The 23,205-nt window shown below is 41.3% G+C and overlaps 2 protein-coding genes and 1 long non-coding RNA gene across 11 annotated transcripts in view; 2 read left to right on the forward strand and 1 right to left on the reverse strand.

The window, feature by feature from the left end:
- MAP3K15 (mitogen-activated protein kinase kinase kinase 15) overlaps window positions 1-4,201 on the forward strand; it is an 82,290-nt gene extending 78,089 nt beyond the window's left edge. For all 5 annotated transcript variants that reach the window (XM_023918454.2, XM_023918457.2, XM_086879960.1 and 2 more), the window contains 6 exons: window positions 352-457; window positions 1,648-1,858; window positions 2,690-2,802; window positions 2,971-3,068; window positions 3,159-3,235; window positions 3,706-4,201. In XM_023918454.2, the coding sequence (XP_023774222.2) occupies window positions 352-457; window positions 1,648-1,858; window positions 2,690-2,802; window positions 2,971-3,068; window positions 3,159-3,235; window positions 3,706-3,817 (717 nt within the window). In that variant the 3' untranslated portion in view covers window positions 3,818-4,201. The remainder of the gene's footprint in view (window positions 1-351; window positions 458-1,647; window positions 1,859-2,689; window positions 2,803-2,970; window positions 3,069-3,158; window positions 3,236-3,705) is intronic.
- A 111-nt stretch (window positions 4,202-4,312) lies between these two features.
- Window positions 4,313-16,811, reverse strand: PDHA1 (pyruvate dehydrogenase E1 subunit alpha 1). 5 transcript variants are annotated; one of them, XM_086879965.1, is made up of 13 exons: window positions 16,473-16,741; window positions 15,182-15,196; window positions 14,281-14,395; window positions 13,801-13,869; window positions 12,227-12,400; window positions 11,449-11,575; window positions 9,096-9,187; window positions 8,645-8,737; window positions 7,321-7,476; window positions 7,073-7,144; window positions 6,368-6,435; window positions 5,408-5,516; window positions 4,313-4,768 (listed from the first exon to the last, which is right to left on the reverse strand). In XM_086879965.1, exons 4-13 carry the CDS (start codon window positions 13,855-13,857, stop codon window positions 4,604-4,606), a joined length of 1,113 nt encoding a protein of 370 aa, XP_086736091.1. In that variant the 5' UTR covers window positions 13,858-13,869; window positions 14,281-14,395; window positions 15,182-15,196; window positions 16,473-16,741; the 3' UTR covers window positions 4,313-4,603. The 5 variants fall into 5 exon arrangements, with proteins under 5 accessions (XP_086736091.1, XP_086736092.1, XP_086736088.1 ...); XM_086879966.1 differs by lacking the exon at window positions 16,473-16,741 and adding an exon at window positions 16,274-16,408; XM_086879962.1 differs by lacking the exon at window positions 14,281-14,395 and having other exon boundaries at window positions 16,473-16,639.
- On the forward strand, window positions 16,473-21,385 carry LOC111922869 (uncharacterized). Its single transcript, XR_015284172.1, has 3 exons — window positions 16,473-16,706; window positions 17,211-18,982; window positions 19,685-21,385. It is a non-coding gene; the product is annotated as an uncharacterized LOC111922869 (long non-coding RNA).
- The last annotated feature ends 1,820 nt before the right edge of the window (window positions 21,386-23,205 follow it).

Below are 23,205 nucleotides of genomic sequence, written 5' to 3' on the forward strand. Positions count from 1 at the left end.
TAAAGATCATCTCTTTCAGACCCCCCTTCCATGGGCAGGGACACCTTCCACTGCATCAGGTTGCTCCTGGACAAAGCTCATCCCAAGGGTTTGCAGCTTCCCCCCTTTTCCTCATGTGTCTCTCCCTCCTTGTGCTGTAGAATAGTTTGAATGTTACAATCTGTTTTGAAATGGTTTGAAAGCTGTAGCCTAAAACTGTCAAATCTGTTGTTTGCATTTTGAAAGGTGGGAAGCTTTTAGTGCTGCATGCAGTTTTTACCTTATAAAGCTGTGTTATAGTATTTGACTATTGGAAAATAAGAGTCTCTTTCGTAAGGTGTGAGCAAATGGTGTTTGCTGCCACTTTTACAGGTGAACAAAGTATTAAGAAATCACTTAATAAGACCCCACTGGATGTTTGCAATGGATAACATCATCCGCCGTGCAGTCCAAGCAGCAGTCACTATTCTTATTCCAGGTAAATCAAAGCAGCTGAAAATAATCTTTTTTAAAAAAGGGTTTTCCACATATCAAAGAGCTGTAGCAAATGGAACAGTTCAGATGTTTACTCTTTCAGCATGCTATTAACTGCACCCCATGTACCACTCATCAAAAGACATGGGGTCAGAGTGTTGCAGAGAAAGAAATGTTGATCTGGAGGATTAATGCTGTACTTGCAGTAATAAAGCACATAATGAGGAGATAACCAGTGGTTCTGCACCCCCAGTGTGGTCCAGCCATGACAAAAAAAAGGCGATTCAGTCCAAACTTTTGATTTTCTAATTAGAAAGAAAATTCTGTACATATTAATGACATCCAGAGTGGGTAACACTGCACAGTCTGGTTATGTGTTCTGAAAAATTACTAATGAGCTGTGGAACAGATGTGTAGAAGGGAGTGCATTAATATGAGGAAGATGATGATTCTGGCCCACAGATGGACAATGAGGAAAACCACCAGGAAGAGGAAGATAAATGTCTGAGTACTGTCTAGGAATGAGTTGAGTTGGAAATATGCAAGTAGTTTTTTAACTGTTTAAAATGCTGAGCACCCATTCCAGTATAGGAATGTTCTGAGAGACTTAGTGACAGTGAGCCCTTTTAGTCCAAAGTTGCCATGGCTTTTAAAGCTAAATTGGCCATATTTTTTAGGACTTTCTTTGTACGAGAGAAATTGCAACTGTTCTTGGGTAACAAGGATGGCCTGCAGCAAGTTCTGAGAACTGGGGCTAGAAAGTCTTGCTGAAGGGGAATGCTTTGTACACTCTTTGGCCCAGGGCATTAGAGGAAAACACCTATTTATTTTTTTTCTTTTTTTTCCCTTACTATATAGGAAAAATACAAGCTTTCAGGGGCTTCTCCTTAATATATTTTATTGACTGTCTTATTACTCATCTCATGGTCCTCATGATCTCATGATCATGACAAATGATCTCATTTGTCCTCACTATGACCTAGAGCTCTACCTCTGCTGCTGCATTGCTCACCAGTGCCAGAGAACCTGTGCTCCAGCTCACACAAGACTTCACTACTCCCTTGCTCAGTGTTGCATTAAAGCACATTATGCAAGCAGTCTCCCACACCCACAGTAGTGAAGAATAAACTGCATTACCTCTGAAGATAAAATTACCAAAAAAACTCTTGTTCTTCCCCTCTTTCCTTTTATCAGAGCTTCACACTCACTTTGAGCCAGCGTCAGAAACTGAAGGTGGGGATAAGGACGCTGATGAAGTGGAGGAGAGTTTCCAGCCCTCTGAACAAAACGGAGCTGAGGATGCTGCCATCACATCAGGGGTCAGCACCCTCAGTTCTGTGGTGTCACACGAGGCTCAGCAGCAGCTCAGCCAGGAGCTGGGCAGACTTAAACACAGCACTGTAAGGTAACCCCCCTGTAGAGACTCTCGATGTATGTTCAGGCAGTCTTTGAAAAGCTCTCAGACTGTGCTTTCCATACTGACGGGTGCACATTTATCCATAGCACTGCTCACCTTGTTGCATTGTGATAAAACCTTCCAGGAACACAAGTGGATTTGGAATACATTTGCAGTACAGTATGGCAACTGAACACCCTTCAGTACAGCTTTTTGCTTCTGTGTAATTAATCTCTTAGTTGCAGAATGTCATGCTGGATTTCTACAGTAAAGTAATTAGGTTTGTGCATCTGTGCCAGCTTCCTTCCTACTCCCTGGATGCCCCCTGACTCAGTGTCAGTGCCTTAAAGCTGTTCCTGCAAGGAAAGCCCAGAGAAGCTCTGTCCTGGCTCACAGGACACTACTGAGCACCAGCAGAGCTCAGCAGAGCCCTGCCCTGTTTCTCATAGGTTACATGTGTAGGCTGCTGCCAGCTGAAGTTCCCATTCTTCTTTGTGGATGTGATGTAAATCCCTGATCAGAAAGTCTCTGGTATAACATCAGTGTTACATTTTTCAATAGTAAATTACAGTATAAAGGCAGAAACTCTGCCCAGGGAGGCTGCAAAACAGTAGGAACAGAATTTATGAGCTATTTACTAAATTCTGCAGGTGAAAGTCTTCAAGTGACACCCGTCAGTCTCAGAGAACCAAAATGAAATCTCTATTAGCCATTAGAGATGTTACTTAGGACAGTACCTCACATATTCCTCTGTCCTGTGGTACTCATTAAAAATTATATTTTTTTCACTTAGATTTATTCTCAGTGTGGTTGTGTTTGATCTCTCTTACATGCTACAAGGCTTTTGGAAAACCTTGTTCAGAAGGAGAAAGAGTATCAGACCCTCTTACGACAATCCTTGGAGCAGAAGACTCAGGAATTACACTTGCTTCAATTAAAACTTAAACCCAAAGGTATGAGGAGATACTGCAAGAATTAAGATACTGCAGTTACACAAAAACCAATCTGGGATCATGTGTTTGTTGAAAGGATGCACAATCATATGGCTTAAGCTTCAGTTACCTGACAAGAACCACATTGCCCTAGTTCTGAGGTGTATTAACCTTTGTTTTCTGTTAAAGATTCCCAGTGGTCTGCAGCAACTTTTAGAGAGAATGCAGACCCTGAGCTCATGAACTGGCTGAAGCAACAAGGAGCAGACTTGGATACCATTAAGAGGGTAAAAATAAAATCACATTTTAAAAACGTCTTAATTAGCAGTTCAGTTTCAAAGAAGGAATTTTTTTTTATGCATAAATTTGCCTTTTAGTTTGCTGAAGAAGATTACACACTAAGTGCTGTCCTTAATGATATCACCAAAGATGACTTGTGGTATCTTCAGCTGCGGTAAGAAAATACTTAAGAGCTTAATTAACATATTTTGTTAAAAACCTTTTAAAGTTTGGTTATTCAGATAGGTCAGTGACAGTTCAGGGGCAACTGCCATCAGTTTCATCTTACATTTTTCTCATAAAAGTTTTCACATCTTAACTGACACAACTACACCAAGGATGCTTCAAGCCATCTGCTTTGGCATTTATCAAGGTTTTCTGGACTCTTCATGATGATGGAATCATATGAAAATCAGGCATGAAAAATTTATTTTTCCTACCCATTGATTTGAGTCCTTTTATTATCATTCTGTTAAGCCCTGGCTGACATGGAAGAAGTTTTAGCTGTAACCATGAAATAGTGGTTTGCTATGTACTGTCATAACTGGTCTAGCCTTGGGCTTTGTAGGTTTTACTTCTTGCTCACTTTAAGGCACTGGAGATGAGGGAGTTTTCCCTAACTGTTCTCAATTTCCCTTCATGCAGGGGTGGTCTTCGCTGCAGGATCTGGAATGCAATCCTAAACCACCGACAAACATCTGGCAGGACCTCAGGTCAGGTCAACGCTTTGGAAGATGAAATGGGAATAAGCAAATGAAACACACTCCCAGCATTTAAATTATTAGGTGTATATATTTATATGTACAGTGGCCTTGCAGGTTTTGCACAGTTATGTAGCTTGTTTGACCATCAGTGTAATACACAGTGAACAGTAACAGCTTTAAAGTCGGTGTCAATGCATTTAATATATTTATGACAAGACTAATGCATACGCCTGTCAATGTAATACAAACCATCATCTGGGGAAAAACCCATCTGAATTGGCTTCAGCATTGTGAAAACTATGAACTTACACTGTGTCACAGTTCTGCTGGTTGCTGGTTTGAGCAGGACAGGGATATGCTAGAGCATGTCACCTTGTTGTAGATGGATTTATACTGCTTTTTGTATTAAAGCTACTCTCACTGAACTACTGAGAAAAGCCTGGTATGATGTTTTCAATTAGTGACTTTCTACAGCAAAACCAGAGCATGTAATGACAGTTGTGGTGGGATTTCTGGGAAAGAGTTCATGAAACAAAGCAAACAGATCATTAAAGGTTGGTAAAGTTTAATTTTTATTTTTCTTTTTACACTGTACATAATACATACAGCGATCCAAGGAAAGTCAGTAAAGCAAATATATAGCACTTTAAATAAACCACCCTCTTTTGATTTAACTTCTGAAACATTCAGTATGTTTAAGAAATTCCATACTCAGCTGGATTTCTTTACACATTTCCTCTTTAGAAAGAGCTCTTAAATAAGCTTAAGAGTTGTTTATTATAGTTCCTGTAAATGCATTCACTTATTCATAAGAATAAGTTACACCAATAAAAAGGCCTTTAGCTGACAGACTTGTATTTTATCCACTGGTTTGGGCCACGCACTTCAAAGGGTGGCTCGTTGAAGTAGATGTGATAGCCCAGTTCTTCCAGAGGAGGCTCTGGGTCAGTGGTAGCAAACTGAGCAGCTTCCTCTATCTCCTTCCTGACTGCCACATCAATTTCCTAAACCAGAAATGCATGCTTATTAGAAGACAGCTCAGGAAAAGCATCATAATTTTGAATTTAAACACTATGATAAAGTGTCAGTCAGAATTAGTTATGACTAGACAATGATTAGAAATATAAAATTAAAAACTTCTTCCCTAATAAACTGCATTATTTTGGGTAATACTGGTACCTTACTGACAGAGGAACATGATCTCTCTGAGCCTGTACATTTTCTACTCTGATTATGTGAAATACTGAGTGCTTCAGTGCCATTATTTTTTATTTTTCAACAGTTGACTCATTACAACATTTGCTTAGAGGGTTCACTAGGATTCTTCACTATTGGTAATTTCCCTTTCCAAGGCTCACCCCCTTCCCAGGGTGTCAAGACAGCCCAGGTAATTTTGATTATCTCTTCTGTTAGCAAATGACACTCCCCAGCCTTATTTAGCACACAAAAACAAAAGGCATTTCCAGCAGAACACAACTTCAGTAGCTGGTCTGCAACAAATTTCACCTTCACCTAGAAAAGTGATGTTAAAGCAAACTTGAAGAACTTCAAAGAAAGCAGTGTGCTGCCCTATGATGTGCTTTCTGGAGATCATCAGTGTGTGACTGCTCAAGAGCTTCCTTACCCAGCAATTAAAACCATACCTTTAGTTCCTCAACGCTAGCAAGGTTGTTGTTGACCATTCTGTCCTTCAGCAAAGTAATGGGATCACTTTTGCTTCTCACTTCCTGAATTTCTTCTCTAGTACGATAGCTAGGAACAAGAAAGGCGAAGACATGAACTGTGGAGCAGAGTGACGTTCTGGGACACAGCTCACTTTCAGAAAGAGAGTCCAAAGAGTTGTCAGGGATGCAGTGACAATACAGAACATTCATCACCCAAAGGACAGCACAGCAAAAGCCAGAAGCCTCTGGAGAGAGATCTGTAAATGCCAACTGAGCAGAAGTAGTTCCAGACTCAAAGGAAAGGGGAGCAAACGCAGCCTGAGAAAGTTTTCCTGTGGGGCCATACTTCCTCCTAACCCTCCCCACCACCAGGGAAGGGGCTGCATGACTTGCACATGCTTCCAAGTCACTGCAAGCTTCCAATGAAGAGCTGGGATACACCTCTACCTTATGCAGACACCTTCAGCTTTGTCAGTCGGAGCAATACCCAAGTCTCTCTAGCACCTGGATGTTTGTGTTTTTAGGATGTGTTCTACTTGTCTTGGCAGTCCAAACTGTTCCTGTAATTTTACCTTACAGGATTTTAATCCTCTTAAAACCCCAGAAAGCATAATGCTTTTCAGCCAAATCTTCATTAGGACACAGCATAAGGTCACATTAAAAGCAGAATTCAGTAATAGAACACAGAAGTTTAACTGACTTTGTGCTTGTCCTAAATTCACGTCTTTTAATTCTGCCCTAAAACAAGTGTGCTACATGGCCACAGATTCTCAGCCTAGCAACGAGATGAATGAGCAGGCTGCTCACAGCAATTTCATCATAACCTTTAAATGCATCTGTCATCTGATTTAAACACTGAATTTCACAGTTTAATCTCTTAGAATTTGGCCATCAATACTTGTTTTCAGTGAACAGAAAGAAGGAAGAATGTTACAGTACCTTATTCCAGGGTCACTCATACTGTGGCCATGGTAACGATATGTCTGTAACTCCATCACAAGAGGACCCTTCAAATGAAAAGCAATAGTGTTGCCACCAGGAGTGACCAACTTGTTACAGCAGCAACTATTTGCTAGAGCTGAATTGCACCAGTGATCAATTACTTTTACTCAATAGTTTTTCCTCAGTTTAATTTACATAATATTAGCACACACAGTTTCACACAGTAAAATGAATCTTTTCAAATGAAAGCATGGGCTGATATTGTAAGCATTTATTTTCATGTTCTGATTGAGCAGCTTTACAATTTCCTTCCACCATTACTCAGAATATTTCAAATTACCTGTTGTTTCTCACAGAACCTTCATTACTTCAAGTATTAAAAATCTTCAAAACTAATGTCACCATATTTGGGTGACAGACACTAACACTGACTCACAAAACCTTTATTTCACTTTCAATTTCTTGAAAATATAGAATGATTATTACCTTCCTTGATGCTTCCCCTAACTAAACACAAAGATCACAACTGCCTGACAGTCATAACACTTTTCACAACAGAACCTAACTGTTGTAGAAATGAGAAAAAATTACAGTATAAATCATATATTAAGTGTCTGGTTAATATAAATTGAGGAACTACTTCTGCAGCAATAGCTTGCAAGAATTCCACCCATGGAGAAGGAATGCCAATTACAGACTTACTTTTCCAGATCTACAGTACTCAGCTGCAAACTTCATTGCTTCTCTGACACAAAGAACATCCATGCCATCCACCTGGTGGATGATAAAAGACATGTTAAGGCAAAAAATTCCAACCTCCAAACTACCAATCCCAGTATTTCCACAAGTGGGATAGAATTCAGCTTTAAGAAAACATATATAGAAATAAATGAAATACCTATGTATGCATTGTCCACACACATTCCCCCTCAAAAAAAAACTGTACTCACCCTGAGCCCTGGAATGAAGTAGCCTCTTTTGTAGTAGTCAGTGCTGGCTGCAGCTCTTTCAACTGATGTTCCCATTCCATACCGATTGTTCTCACAGATAAAAATACAAGGCAATTTCCATAAGGCAGCCATGTTGTATGTTTCAAATATCTGACCCTGAAAGAAAATTAAGCTACATCTCATCAGGGAGCTCAGCCTTCAAGCATTAGGCTCTACTGAAAATCCTTCACTTACAGAGGTCTAGAAATTTTAATACTAAAAGTGATCTGAAACCAGCTGTTTGCTACAGCTCAGAAGGAATAAAAGAGAAGCTACACTATATAAGGTAACTTTCATCTCAACCAATAGTTTATAGAAGGTAATTTTTAAGCCTGAATCAATATCTGTGTTAGGGTAACAAAAAACTTTTAACTCAGGTATTTCAACAACAGTCATAAAAAAACTTAATTGATTAACCTGGCAGGATGCTGCTACAGCAAAGTTATGTTTGACTGCAGTGACTGCATCAGCCTTGTTGTTTTGAGTCACATTCAGAGAAAACCGTGAACTGAGATCTCCACCTGTGCTTTGAAAGTGTGAAACTATAAATGGTACACTCTAAATCATCAACTGCTTATCTGGCTTATTGTCTCAGCTGATAACATGAAGAGACTGGCTGGAATGTCAATAGCAACTGGCTCTGCCAGAATGCTCTGTCCTCTTCTCTGTCTTCAGAAACCTGATTTACACATCTCTCCCATCCAGCAGCACTGTCATCTTCACTGCCATCCTTCAGAGCTCTCCTTACAGCACAGACACTTCAGGGTATCACACTTAGGTGAGCTGTGCACAACTGGAAAGAGGGTAAAGAGTAACTGGAAACCCCTCCACCCACGATTTGTATACCATCCACGTAATTAACCATTAGCTTCACTCACTCCCTGAGTATCCAGAGTGTTCAAGAACAGAAGGAGGCAAAAAGCTTTCCCTCCACTACAGTGACAAGGGCAAGCTCAAAACAGGGTGGGGAAGGACAGATATTTACACAGGTCCAAAATATGATAAAAAACTGCAGGCACATGCATGCACAGTTCACCTGAATCACCCCTCTGAGAACTATACAGTTGTTGGAACACATGCCTACTCAAACACCTAAGACAACTCAAGTAAGAGGTGGCTGTGTCGAAAATCTGCAACATGCCTGGTCACCTCCATGGAGTTCATCAACACTGCCTGGGTTGCAGGTACACAGGGAGGGCAAAATGTGCTCTTCCACCCCTTGAGTACAGGCAGAGCTCACAGAGCACAGAAGGAAAATAGACTCCTCCCAGGCACACTCCTTTACCTGATTGGCTGCACCATCCCCATACAAGGCCAGGGCGATTTCGTTTTTACCGAAGTATTTACAGGCCAGTGCAATCCCAGCTCCAAGAGGAACCTGCCACAGAGTACAGGACAAAACATTTTAGAACATTTAAAGGAGTTGAAGATGGGCAGTGAACTTCAAGGAGACATTTAGGTTGTTAGAGACCAACTCAATAAACAAGGTATTACCCATCCACATCACTTTGTTACAAATGTTATTGCAGCCAAAATATAAACATGAATGGTATTCTCAATTTGATTCATTTTTGCTACAGTTTACAAAATGGTGAGATCACCAGAATAAGACATACCAGCCACAGAGCTATGGTGTCTGCATACAAGCTCACACAGAAACTGAGAGGAAACACTGAGAGGCAACAGGACACGAGCTAAATTCAGCTAGTGCTTTGAAACAGAAGTCATATATATACCTGAGCACCAACAATACCATTGCCACCGTAAAAGTTTTTGGTATACATATGCATTGATCCTCCTTTTCCCTTTGCACATCCTCCTTTTCGACCTGAAACATGAATAACAAGCAATTTATATTTTGGAGGAAAAATACTATACTAATGGAAGCATCTAATTCAGTTCTGAAAGGTAGTAACTCTAAGACCATGTCTCCATCATTAGATCTCTGTGGAGCTTTTAAGTTTCTTAAAATTAGATCTCTGTGGAGCTAGGACATGACGGGCTCATTCATTCAAGTTTACAGTTAAATATCTCAGAAAACAAATAAGAGAAGGGGGAAAAAGTGAGAACGATAATGAAAGCATAATTCCAGAAATATGGATGAGATTTTAAAACTTTAAATTGAAAGAAATTTTAAAGCCAGCCAAAAGTTTCAGTGTCCTCCTATACAAAAACACTTTCAGATAAATATGGGGTGTTTTTTTTTGTAGACAACAAGGTCTCATATACATAATCTGCAAGTAGTACATTATTACATTTGAATTCTGCAAGAAAAGTAAGAATAATATTCCAAATTAATTGCAATAATTTCGACTTGTCTTCCCTTTGACAATAACCACATGTAAAAATTACCAACAGGACACTAAAAAAACCCCACCAACTACCAGCTCCCCATTCCACCCCAATATAAACATCAGTCACCCAGCCCAGTTTTATTCAAGGTTTGAAGGTAGTTTGAAGATAACTAGTGATCTATGAAGCATTACAACAAACCCTATTTCAATGAGTCCATCTAAGAATATAGAATTTCTGAAATTTGTACTTCTCTTTTTTGCTTTATAGTGGACTACTTTTATTATTGACATTTCTCATACCTTTCCTATGTTTATGAATTGGTTTTGTGGGTGTTGTTACAGGTTCTGCCAGCAAGGACCAAAGAAAAAGAATTTTAATAATCTAATTTTAAGAAAAATAGTTTTATGAATAAGTGCAATTTACCTTTAGTAAGCTCCCTCCGTTTTTTGTACGGTCCTTCCTTGTATTTTAGCATGTATGAGAGCTCTTGATTAACCAATGTTACTTTTTGCTACATTTTCTGCCTTTCCTAGAACACAAACTGATTCCTCATGTAATTGTTAATTCTCCTGAAAAGTCCTTTTCTATAGCTTGTTTCCTACAGGAAACTGGTTTTTCTACTAGTTTTATTTCGGGTGACTTGCTTCCTGCCCCTTCAAAGATTTTTTAATTCTGTCATTTCCTGATCATTATAACTCATGCTGTCTTTCAGTTTGGCATTTGTAGTTCAGATCTTTCTTCACAAGAATGGGCTCTAGCAGCAGTTCTCACTAAGAACTTTTCCCAAGTGTCATTTTCTGGAACAACAGTCTCTTTACCACAGCCACTCCTTCCCAATTAAAAGAGACCAAATAAAGTCAAGCATAATGTTACAGAAAATTATGTGTGTCATGAAACAAAAAAAAATATCCCACCACATTATCACTTACATTTGTAGTTTCGAGGCCCATAGATGGCTTCAGTCATGACAATCTTCCCATTTACTTTCTAACTTACCAGTATCCAGTGATACTTGGCAAATCAGTCACCACTGGATTCTGGGCTTTTGTGCACATTACAGATATGCATTCTTAGCACACACAGTTCTTAGTTTACAAAATCATACCACTTGTCTACCCCCCAAACAGGCTTTCCTATACTAACATTCCAAGCATGTAGATTCTCAGATCAAGTTATACCAGTGATTCATAAAGGCCTTCAAGCTCCTTGCTCATTTTTCACTTCTGGCATCTGTTCACAGATCTCATAAGAGCTTATCAGGCTGATTCTCTCTTCCCTGCTCCATCCTCTACCCTACTGTGGACAGCCAACTCTCCTTCCTGCAAAATCTCTGTCTCGATTATCATTTAATATTCTTGTTACAGTCAAATCTTCCCAAACATTCAGTTTATCATTACAGGCAACATTTACCAGTCTTCCTAAGACTTCATCAACATAATTCTGAAAATCCAGGTCTGTCTCCTAGGAAGGATAACGCCCTGTCCCACTGAAAGCAAATGCTTACTATCAACAAGTTCAAAACTGCTGCAACACAATGAATACAGCATACGGTATCAAGAAAAATCTTATGAATTTGTGCTTTAGAAGTACCAGCACTTATATATTCCTTATTTGTTAATCTTCAAAGTAAAAATGAGTGATTCATAAAATTGAAACAACTGATCCATTTTGCTATGTCACTAAACTGCTTCTGGAGACCCAGTATACTTTGTGCATCAACATCACTTTGAATTTGAGCAAAAAATTCTGACACAAGCACAGCAGCAAGTGATCCTCACTCTGCTGAGCACAAACCTGTAAGTTCCGCGAGAATCTCCCGGACAGGCACTCCTCGGGTGTAGGTGAAGCCGTGGGCTCTGTACGCTGTTATCACGTGGTCCGTGGGCTTTATGGCAGCCTCAATCCCCACACAGCAAGCCTCCTGTTACACAGGACAAGGAGGTTTGGCAATGAAGAAAAACACACAGCTCCCACAGTCAGCACTGTGGCACACTGCTGATCCCACACACATCAAATATTGGCAGGTCACAGGAAGAGCACAGATACAGGAGACTGACTGAAATCCCAAGGGTTGGTGACAGACCTGTAGACAAACAGCCTTGGGCTCTAAATTCCAACCTGACTGACTAGCAAAGGCACATGGGAGGGGAACCAGAATCCACAAAAATATGAAGAATTCCCCCCACCAATGAAGTATCTCAACAATCACAATTCAAAAACATCAGGGAATAATGGACTGAAAGTTTCAGTAAGTTCATGAAGTTTCTTCTCCTGGCTGTTGCTTTTTAGTGGGCACACGATCTATGACATGCAGAAGCAAAAGCCATCAATGACACTTAAGGGGGAAAATTCAGGCCTTAGGATGTGCTCATTCTTCTGCTGGTCTTCAGCTGCACTGTGCCCTTCCCTGTCTCTTCTCCTGTGTCTTCTGCACTGTGTCTCTTCTCCTCCTCCCTATCCCTCTCCTTCTCTCACAACGTACAGATACTCAGTTCTACGTTCTCCACTCTATTAAAATCTCTGCATTAAACAAGGTAAGACAATATAAAACCTGCTGGCCAAAAATTCTTACCTGACCATCATATAAGTGGCAGAAGCCACGAATAATCTTCTGCTTGTAGAGTTGGTCAGACTTGAGCTCCATGCGCCGGATGGTCTGCATGGTCTTGTAGTACTGGAGCCCCTCCTCTCGAGTCATCACTGCCGTGGTGCCTGGCCCCTCCTCCAGCCGATGGAGGTCACATTTCTGCAAGGTTAAACAAGTTATATTTCCTGAAAATCATTCATCCTATTTAAAAGTATTCCTTAATTTTTTTTTATGATCTGCCATTTTCAAATTTGGAGTGTAATTCCTTTTAAAAATGAAAGCTGGCAAAACGTAAACTCATAGGTCAGGACAACTGTGCACTGTTTCAAAATGCAGGGAAATAAAACCCTAACTTTTAATAGAGACAGATTTCGACTCATAAAATGAAGTCTCGTTATTCCTACAAGCAGAAGGTGAACTAAAGTCCTTTGGAAATAAGGCAAAAAGCACACTTCCATGGTTGTTGCAAGCCGAATACTTGGTAAGAGCTACAGAGGCTTAATGAAGAGATAAGAAAGATCAAGAGCTTTCTGTGCTAAACAGTTTGCAAGATCTGGCCCTAGGAGTGGCCCTCATCTCTGCTACCTCTGTTATAAATCAACAGTAAGCTCAGTGGAAAAGACTAAGCAAATTGCTATGTCAGTGCAGATTAAATGGCCAAAATACTTCTATACAGGTTAAAGACAGTTTATATGAAAGCAAAAGTCACTCCAGAGCAAATCCACTGACACCTAGATGAACTGGATATAACACCTGGGCACACTACTCAAGACAACTCTGCTTCAAAGTTCACAGACCAACAGAAACTCTGGAGTTTCCTGTCATCAACACAGGACCAAATATTAAACCTTGTATCTACTCAAAAAAAGTAGATACATATAAGATTCATACAGTAGATACATACAGATTCATATAAACATATATTCCTCCCCTTCCAGGAAAAAAAATTCATACTTCACAGGCACAGCCAAACAGGGAGGAGAGTGGAAAACAACCCAAATTATTTCTTTCATATTTTCTTTCATCAGTTCCTGAATGAAATACCAGCACAAAAGCTGCTGCCAACAGAAACATCACTTTTTCCTGAGACCCAGCCACAGTGGAAAGCTGAAAGAATATAACACATATTTTCTGAGCAGCATCAAGTCAAGCATTGAAAGGATGCCATATTTTTTCCTCAAAAATCCACACAGACCTCAACCACCTGCATGTTTGGGATAGGCTGCAAACACCTAATTGTTTGAAAAGCATTAAGGAAACAATAGAACAGAACAGAAAAGGTTCTTTAGCTCCTTTCTGACTCTGGTCTCACAGCTGCATTGCAATACCACAGCTGCAAAAAAAAAGCACAACTTCACATTCCTAAGAAACAAGTAACATTACCACACTGCCAACACAGTACTTCCAGCTGCACTTAGTAATCAGGTCAGATAGTAAGGGGCTTGGCTCTGGAAATTCAAGTGTATTTTCTAACTGAAAAGATATGGGGACCAGTTCATCAGGCTAAGATCTGCAACAAATGCTTACACAGAATGACAGTATGAAGTGCTCTTCTTTACCTTAATCTCAAATGTAGCTTCACTTGCAAAGTCTCCATAGTTACGTGATGCTACCATCACTCGAGAGGCCTTAAAAAAAGACAAAAGCAAAACATGAGCAATATTTAAATGTAATTATTAAATAAAAGTATGTGACTTTTCAAGTAATTTCTAGAATGTTACATAGTTACAATGTTAAAGCCCCTTAAAACCTAGTCTTTAAAATTAAAATTAGAAAAACAGAATTTACATTTGTATAAACCCAGCAAATATTGAAACTTTTGACACTGAAGAGCATCAAAACCACACAAATAATTGTTCATCCCTTCACATGTCATGCTGACAATATGAGGAGAGATAGCCAATGCAGACTTTGATTGCTGACCCTCTATGCTAACTGGAATTTTGCCTTGATAGAACCAATAAAACAAAACAAAACAAGCCCAAAACCAACCAAACAAAATGAATCCATTAGATATCTGAAATATGAACTACTCTTACTCTTTCTTTTCAATAGGAAGAGAAACTGGGGGGATTCAAAGCCATAACAATGAAGAGATCATTTCAGTAACAGCATGGCCACTACTTATAAATGATGTGGAAACACAGAAGGTACCTGAGCATAGAAAAACACAGAACAAAAGAAAGGGTGGCATGGTAGGGGAGAGATAAGAAGGATGTTTAAAAAGAAACATTTTTAATGGTCCCACTTAAAGAATGAACACAGGCTATTTACTAATGAATGGTGATTTTAGATGACTTCAGCACAAGTTTCACTGCAGCACTGGGCCAGGATGGGCCCATGTCCATGCATGCACTGTGGCCACAGCATAAAGAACACACTACAAATTTAGTGGCAAGACTGTACCACTAATTAAGTTACACAAAAACTCCAGCAGCTCCTTCAGCCAAGGAATATACATTTAGCTGAAGGTACATTCCACCAAAATTTTGATTATTTTCAGGTCACCATCTCCAAAAAAGGTCTGACACACACAAGTGAAATTTGCGAGAAAATTCTCAACCCACCCTGGTAAGGTCCTCTGTTCCATATTGATTGGATTTATCAGTAACACTGCCCCCATTCACTCTGCCCTGTTATCAGATTAAATATTTACAGGTTTTAATTTAAACCAAGTTTCTACACTATTTACTACAACGCATCAGTCCTATTAGTGAAGAAAAGCTATTTTTTACTTCTCGATCTGGAAGTAGATCTACAGTTTGGATTTGCAGTATCACAGAATGGCTGGGGTTTGGAGAGATCTCTTTAGGCCACCTGGTTAAACTCCCTGCCCTGAACAGGACAAAAAAACCACACTGGGGAGTCTGAACAAAAGCCCTGATGGTGAGCAGTACACCTATCAAAAGCAAACCTTGACAAGACTGATTGAGGCCTTACCTCACTAACAGCTCCCTAGGTTAGCAGCATTTGGAAGCAAAAAAAAAAAAAAAGGAAGAAGAGTAAGTAGCTGTACCAAATAATGAGGTGAGGAGAAGCCAGCAAATTATTATCCAACTAGAACAGAACACTGCAAGTGGTAGTTTCCATACAAGGAAATCCACCTGTACACTCTGGAAAATGCTCAAAGCATATATAAGATACTGCTTTATGGATTAAGTCTACCTCTATTTATTTGGTAATTTATGCCTTCACTAGAGGCATAAGATTAAAGACAAATATTTACATATTTGGTAAGCAGTAGGATCCAAAAATCTTTATTAAAATATCTGAACCAGATCTACTTTGGCATTCCAGGAAAACAAAGTATCCCCAGAGCAGGCCAAGTACTTGTAGTAAGGGACTAATTTTAGGCACCTGTACTTGCAAAATTTAATGTAGAGATTTTAATTGTGAATTAGGAAATATTCCTAGATATGCAGCCCCAAGACAGATAGGAAGAGCTTCCAATAAATGTTCTCCCCTGTGCTATTCTGATGGATCCAGTCATGCACAAGCAGTGAATACCTGGGTGATTGAGCTGCCTCAGAACGGGGGTACAGCAATGCAGCTGTTCTCCAGGGCAAAAAGGCAGCTCATTTCCAGTTACCAAAAAGTACCTTTCAACCCTGGTCATGCCAGCAAGTTTTTTTCAGCAGGGTTAATTCTTCCTCATAGCCACAGTCATTACAGTGGAATAAGCAGAATGATGTAGTAAAAGTACAATTTTTTTACGCGAGAGATAAAATACAACAAATGACTCACATTAATAACAAAAAAATAACGAACTGTGGAAGAAAATTCATGCAGAGATTGAAAGGAGCTGTTGACTGAGAAAAGGGAGGTCAAGCAGTTCAGTCAGATGCTAAACTCCAATGGGGCTGAGCAGGTCCCTCTGAGGGACCCGACCTGTGCAGTCAAAGCATCCACAAACAGCATGGATCAAAGCCCTGCGCCATCATGGGTTTAAAAAGGGAGCTCCTGTACGCGGCGACCATTTTACTGTTACTCGGGATCGTCACGCAAAGTGGGGGAAAATAAAAACTAAATTGCCTTTTTCGTCTTTGATTTTTCTTCAGCACTTCTCTTCCGCCGCCGGAGCCCCGTTCCCGAGCAGCTCCCGCGGTCTCTCCCGCGCTGCTCCCGGAGCTCCGCCCGTGCCCCGCGCGCCCCTCCCACACCGCGCACGGCGGGGCGCGCACCATCCCCGGCCGGCCCCGCGCCCCGGCCGGCCCGGCCCCGCCGCACTCACCGTCCTCCCGGCGGCCGCCGGGCGCTGCAGCACCCGGGAGAGCGCGGCCAGCAGCATCTTGCGCATGGGGCGGGAAGGGCCGGCAGCACCAGGCGCGGAACCCCGTCCTCGGCTCTCCTTCAGCCGCCTCCGCCGCGACCGCCGTTCGTCCTGCGTCCCCGCGGCTGCGCATGCGCGGGCCTGCGCTGCGGCGGCCGCCGGGCAGCGCCCCCTGCCGGGCGCCAGGGCCGTAATGTCAGTAAAGGTCACGAAATGTGGGCAAGGGCGGGTCTCCTCACAAAACCGGGGGGCGGCGAGCGAGCGAGCGCGGGGTCCTGCCACCTTGTGCAGCCGAGACATTAGGAAGGATTCGGGGCGATTCGGAGGAATTTCTTCTTTGAAAGCGTGATTAGGCACAGAAATGCCTCATTAAAGGCATCCAGGGGGCAGCTGGAGTCACCGTCCCTGGGGGTGTTCGGGGAAAGACTGGACATGGCACTCAGTGCCGTGGTCCAGCTGACGTGGTGGTGTCGGGTCATGGGTTGGCTCGATGATATCAGAGCTCTTTTCCAACCTCACTGATTCTGTGACTCGGGTTTGAGTGTTTAATGTGCTGCTACGTGAGATCTGCTCCGTGTGAGCGCGTCCCCGGCTTTTTAAATGCATAAAATAAGTGTTGAAACGGCTTCCTTTTAACGTCACAGGCATCCAACCCTTGGGAAATACACAGCAAAGTTAAGATTTAACTTAATGTTGCAGAGTCCTCCCATCGTATCACACCTGCTGATCTCTCCAGCCACCCTGCCGTTCTCCTGCCGCCGGCTCCAGGCCGTTCCGAGGACGGGCGCCGGTTCTGTGGAGCGCCCCACCCGTGTGAGGCACCCGCGCCGCTGTGCTGGCTCCACCGCTGCTGCCCTCTGCTCCCCCGGGCTGTGCTGACACCCGCACGGCCCTGCGGGTGGGCACGGAACAGATACAGCCGATGGGCTCTGCGCTCCTCCCCTGTTCCTCACCAAAAAAAAAAACAACGGGAAAGTAATCCTGTTTACCTGCTGGCATTACAAGTGCTTGTGTCTGCTGAGTCCTGCGGGTTGCACAAAGCTCAAGTGCAGCACAATTTGATGATTAGTGTTTGAGGTAAAATTTCCAGCGAAAATGTGCCTCTCAAGCTACACCCTCACCTTCATCAGAGAGGACTGAAAGTGCCACTTGTTTCCAAAATACGGCTTCATCTGGATCCCCACTGTACTGTTCAGCTTCTTCCTTGGCTTCTCCCTGTTCCATTAATAAGGACATTCGAGGCTAATGTGATTTCTTCCTCACCTTGTCTGTAATACAGAGTAGGGAGAGAGGTAGTGATCTCTCATCTCATGAAGATGCTGTGAAGAAGCCTAACTTTTCATGTATTTGGTTAGTTCTTACTCAGAAAAACTTGATATCAGCTTGATATCAGCTTGCTAGAGGACTAGAAATTAACCAAACTTTCTTCAGCTTCAAGTGCTGGTGACAGTGCAGGGCACTGGCATTGCTCAGCATCCTACCTTTGTGCTGCTGCCCTGCAGGTTCCTTGGCATACGTGCTTTGCTTTTAGATAGGCTGGGATGTATAAAAGAAGCAAAATAATGCTACTGATCTTCACATCTAAGAAAAAAGTCTGAAAATATTATCACTTTTGCAATCATGAAACCCATCCAGGAGTAGCCAGATAGCGCTGTTTCCAGTGTCCCGTGGGATAAAGCAGTTCTTGCTGTCATGCAAGGGCAAGTCTCTACAGGAGCCTCTTGTGGAATCTTTCTTGGCATGTAACTTGTTGGAAATTTGACTTTTGCAAGTCAGTTCTACACTACTAAGCAGATTCTGGCTTCCTTCATGAGGCAACAACAGCAGCAACAGCAGCTGACCTCCAGGAAAATAAAGGGCAAAGTGCAAATATTGATCAGTTGGCTCAAAAGGCATTTTTCCTAAAGTGTCTTTAGTCTGTAGCACTTCACTGCTTGGAAAGCAAGTACTTGCTGGTAGTCTGCAGCAGACTTGATGGAGATGTTGTTCTGCAGGCTGGGAGTGGCTCTGCAGCTAAAGAAAATGTTATCCTGAAGGACAGTGTGTGATTTTCCCCAGGGCTTCCAAGGTGCTGCAACACCCCCAGAGGTCCCAGGACACTTCTGAATAGTGTAGCCATCTGTCTGGAAGCTTGCAACCTGCATTTTTATCAGTCTGCTCATTCCTTGGAGAGATTACTGATGGGTTCATGTACATGGATGGTGTTCATGCACACACTAGTTACATCTGTGAGGCTCATGAAGCACACATAGGACTGTTCCCCTGCCCAACTCAGGTTTATAGCAAGGCCAAGTGGCACCTGGGTTGGGATAACTGGCTCATGGGAGGATGCTGAAGCTTTCAGAATTTCCTGCAGTGCATGGCAAAACAAGGATTCACCTTCTTCTTTTAATACTTCTCACATTCCCTAAACGAGGTTCATCAAAAGAATGAAGGGTACTGGCATCTGTATGTAAGACAGGAAGCTTCTGGTAAGCTCACATGCCAACTTCACCAAGCAACACTATGAAATAAAGGTTTCAGGAGATCACTGAACAATTGTTAAGTGAAAAATTGCTCCTGATCAAAGGAAAATCATTATTATTATTATTATTATTATTATTATTACTACAAAAAATGCAAGATAATTTCAAATTCAGTGTTGTTACCTGTTCCTTCTCCTAATGAAAGAAAAGATAAAAAGCAGAGCAATTTTTATAGTTACAGGATTATAAATGGATGTTATCAACAATTCTAATAGTCATTGGAAATAGTTATTTAGATAGGAAACTATCCATTTTTGTCCTCCCTGGAAATACAGTAAAACACTGATTTATATCACCTCTGCCAATTTTTTTACTTTTCATGGTGTTTCATTAATATTCATATATTTTCTTTATTAAAAGCTCTTAAAACATCCTAGAATTATTAAATTGTCCTACAGAAAACTAATGCCGAAAGCTAATTCATGAATGAGATAAACAACGAAGAGGAAAACATAATCAAATCATAAGCAGAGAATAACACTAGAAAATAATTTAATGAAAGATGATTATGTAAGATTTCATAATGGAGTACCTTGCCATGTGTGACTTTAGTATTACGTCAAGGGTGTGTTGCATGACAGTTGGCCAAAACTCTTTGTGTTCTATTGCTCTGGGTGTGATCCTAAAATGTTATTTTTCGGGTTGCAGCTGCTGTTACAAATCTCTGCCATTGGGTTGAAAGCAGAGGGGAACATCCAGGACTCCCCTCAGCTCGCTGTCTGCATCCAGATGAAGGCAATCCACACCTCATTCCAAGAGCCAGAAATTTGCTGCATGATTTTTTTCTTCCTCCTGTGCCACCATAGCTCTATCTCAGCAGGCAGCCAGGGTGGCTGCCAAGGAACAGCTTGTGGCCACATCGCTTCAGGCTCATTTCCTCCGTGGGAGGATCTGTGCCGTGACACGCTTCCCCAGGTCTCCTGGGTGGCACCATATGGTGGCCCCTTAAATTGTAATCTCTGTTCTTCATGTTCATTTAATTCAAAATGCTTGAAGTAAACTGAGGCCATGTACCAGCCCTTCTGAGTGGCTTCTGAGTGGCAGTGCAGGGGGACCCTGCTGCGTGCTCAGCGGCGTGAGAATCTCGGCGGTGGATGGTGAGCTGGCTCCATTCATTTTGGAGGACAGGCTGGGGAGGACAGTGGCACAGTCTTATCTGTGCTGGTCACACAGCAGCCTCCAGGTCCCTGCCCTGACTTCTTCCTTGTGGGAAGAAGTCAATTAACTCCGAGTGAGAGCACAAAACTGGATGAACATATTCAGATGTGAATGACAGGGGACCAGATCCTGGGACTGGGCTGAAGAATTAAGTTATCAAACAGAACAGATGTAGTCTTAGCTCCGTTTTCATATTTAACACCTAAATCACCAGCTTCACTCCAGATGTATCCTCCCATTCTAAATGTAAATAAATATGCTATACTCTGTTTTAAACTGCTTAGCAGGAACAGTCTTTTCTCTCATGTATGTCATTATTCTTTGTTTCATGTTTCCACTTGTTTATCTTCTTCTATTTTTCTTCCTATCCTCCCCACTCTCTTCAATTTTTTTTATCCAAACATTTCTTTTATCAGAATTTCTCTCTTCCTTTTCTCTTGTCCACATTGCTTCTCTGCATTTCTCACTGAAAATGTCTCTATTTTGGTCTATGTCTCCCATCCCTTCTGACTAATTCCCATTCAGGTCTACATGTTCTAGTAGTTCTGGCTTTAGACAGCAACACAGATTGGGGAATTATAATGCTTAATTGTACTGTCAAAATCCTTCAGATGATTTGTTTCCTTTGGAGTCACTAGAGTTTGGAAGAGAGGCAGTTTTCTAGGATCTTCCAGATGTTTTGCTTCTAGTAGTGATAGAAAATTTGATTAAGAAAGTATAACTTCTGTTCCTTATTCTGATTTCTTTTCTTCATTATTATTTGGGAAACCAACATCTTGAAGGAGAAAGGTGAAAATGAAATTATAATGTCATTTTTCATGCTTGTATTTTTTATCCTTTTATGCCTCTTTGCTTCTCATTATGTTAACTTGGGTTTTTAGTCCCAGGAACAATTAGTATTACAATGTACAGAGCAGCACTGCTGTAGAAAAGGTTCTTCCCATTTATATACTTAATTCTATGGGAAAAGAGATGTTACTTTACTCTTCTGTGTAAGCCCAGCTACTGTAGAGTTATTTGAATGTAACATTGATTGGCTTGAAAACTGTGAGTAAAAGAAACCAGACATATTTTCTGTTGTTGCTCGATCTCACTGGAAAGTTGTGTTCAAGGCTCAGTTCAGTCCTTGTCTGCATTTTGACATTTCATGTATGTCTTTCAGTATATACAAATATATAGTTTTATTCAAAATTGAGATCTTGGGCTTTTTTTTTGTTTAGAAGGCACAGGCAAATGCTTTAAACAAACATTTGTGAAACCCGAGTTCATGGAAAGCTTTGTAAAGAAACCAAATGTTTCTACTTAATGTTTTTTACACAGGAATCCTTCTTCTGCTGTGTTGTATTTCCCAGCACCTTAGAGATAACATTTCTGTTGATAAAACTCTACGTAGCACCTTTCTTTTTCACAGTGACAGAATATTTTTGAACAGCACTCACTTGTGAGCCTGTGAGAAAAAATTCTGTCCTGCAGTTTTTTTTCCAGCTCCATTGCTCACTGCCTGCCTTTTCTGTGCTGGGTTCTGCTCTCTGCTACCAGCTATGAACCACTGATTTACATCCTGGCTTTCAGACTGCTCTTCCAGTTTTACAAATAACTGAGTTCTGATCCTCTGCCCCTCTCAGGTTTGTGTCTCCCCCGAAATAAATGGGAGATTCTGTGCTTCCTTATATATCCTAATAATACAATTGAATAAACAGGCACAATTTGTCAGAATTGCGTTACCGGCAGAATCCCAGATTAACAATTCTTTGATTGTGGGCTTTTCGGTGCTTTAGAAAGGAGAGCTGTGCAGCAGAATTGCCGTGCGGCGGCAGTGCAGCCCAGGGATGGAAGTGCAGCTGTTCTCCTGGAGTGGGAGCGCCTCTGCGCCTTCCCTGCGGTCAGTAGCGAACCATTTCAGCAGTGGGGCACTGGAGGCTGCCTCGTTACTTGGGAAAGCCGTGTTAGGATTACATTAAGGGAACAAACTGAAAATAAACTGGTTACACTAGAATGGGTGTGACCACTTGGTATTGCTTCCCCAGTTGTGTCCATGGTGTTTATTTCCTTTCCCTGAGCACAAGGAAGGGGATGTCTCAGTACCTGGTTTGTTGCTATTGCCCCCAGTACCCTTGCTCCCTCAGGGGAAGGGATGCCTAGTTTAGATTTGTCCTTTAGTAATTTCGATTTTTTCTGGTTTGAATGAAGCTCATACATCTGAGTGGAATCAAATCTATACTGCCCTCCTCCCCGCAGCAGAGAAACACAGCAGAACTGGTTGCAAAGTTTTTTTAACCTCTGCAAAATCCAAGCCAGTGCTATGGTGTACAGAAAGGGTCATGTACCACAAAGCTCCAGCCCTGAGGCATGTGTCATGACAATTCTATCCCAAACTCTTATGATATAAAGCCATTTTGCACTGAGCCACATTGATCCTGACAGCCTTTAGTGGATTGTGATTCATCCCTTCCTTCCTCTAATTTGGGATGATATGCCACTTTCTTTAGTATGTGTGCATCTGGATCCAAGGGCAGAAACTCTGCAAATAATTATGGGAGAGAACACTTATGAAAGCAGATCAATCAAATTACTGAATTGAGGACATTCTTTATTTTGGTTTCCTGAGCTTTGATACTAAAATATCCTTTTAGCCCTTTGTGGAGGACTGTGGAATAAGATTTATCTCTCTAATCTCATACTTTCAGAAATTCTTTTCTTCCATGTGATTAAGGGCATTCAAAATTGTCTTTAATTATGCATCTAAGACTGCTCTAAATGCATTCAAATTCATTCAAATTCATTCAAATAGAATGGGGAATAGAATTTAAAAAAACAAACTTCAGAGAGGTGAAGAGTAGTCCCCTTTTCTTGAGGAAGGTTGAAAAACATTTAAATGTAAAGATTTCTTGAGGAAACTCTCACCAGACTGCCTAGTCTCTTCTGGTAATCTGCATGAGTAGAATGAACCCTGTATTATTATTTTGTTCCTAGGTTTCAAAATTAAGTACAGCTTTGTTAGAGTCCAATTC

The sequence above is a fragment of the Cyanistes caeruleus genome, chromosome 3, assembly GCF_971803275.1.
Source record: "Cyanistes caeruleus chromosome 3, bCyaCae1.hap1.1, whole genome shotgun sequence".
Lineage (NCBI taxonomy): Eukaryota > Metazoa > Chordata > Aves > Passeriformes > Paridae > Cyanistes > Cyanistes caeruleus.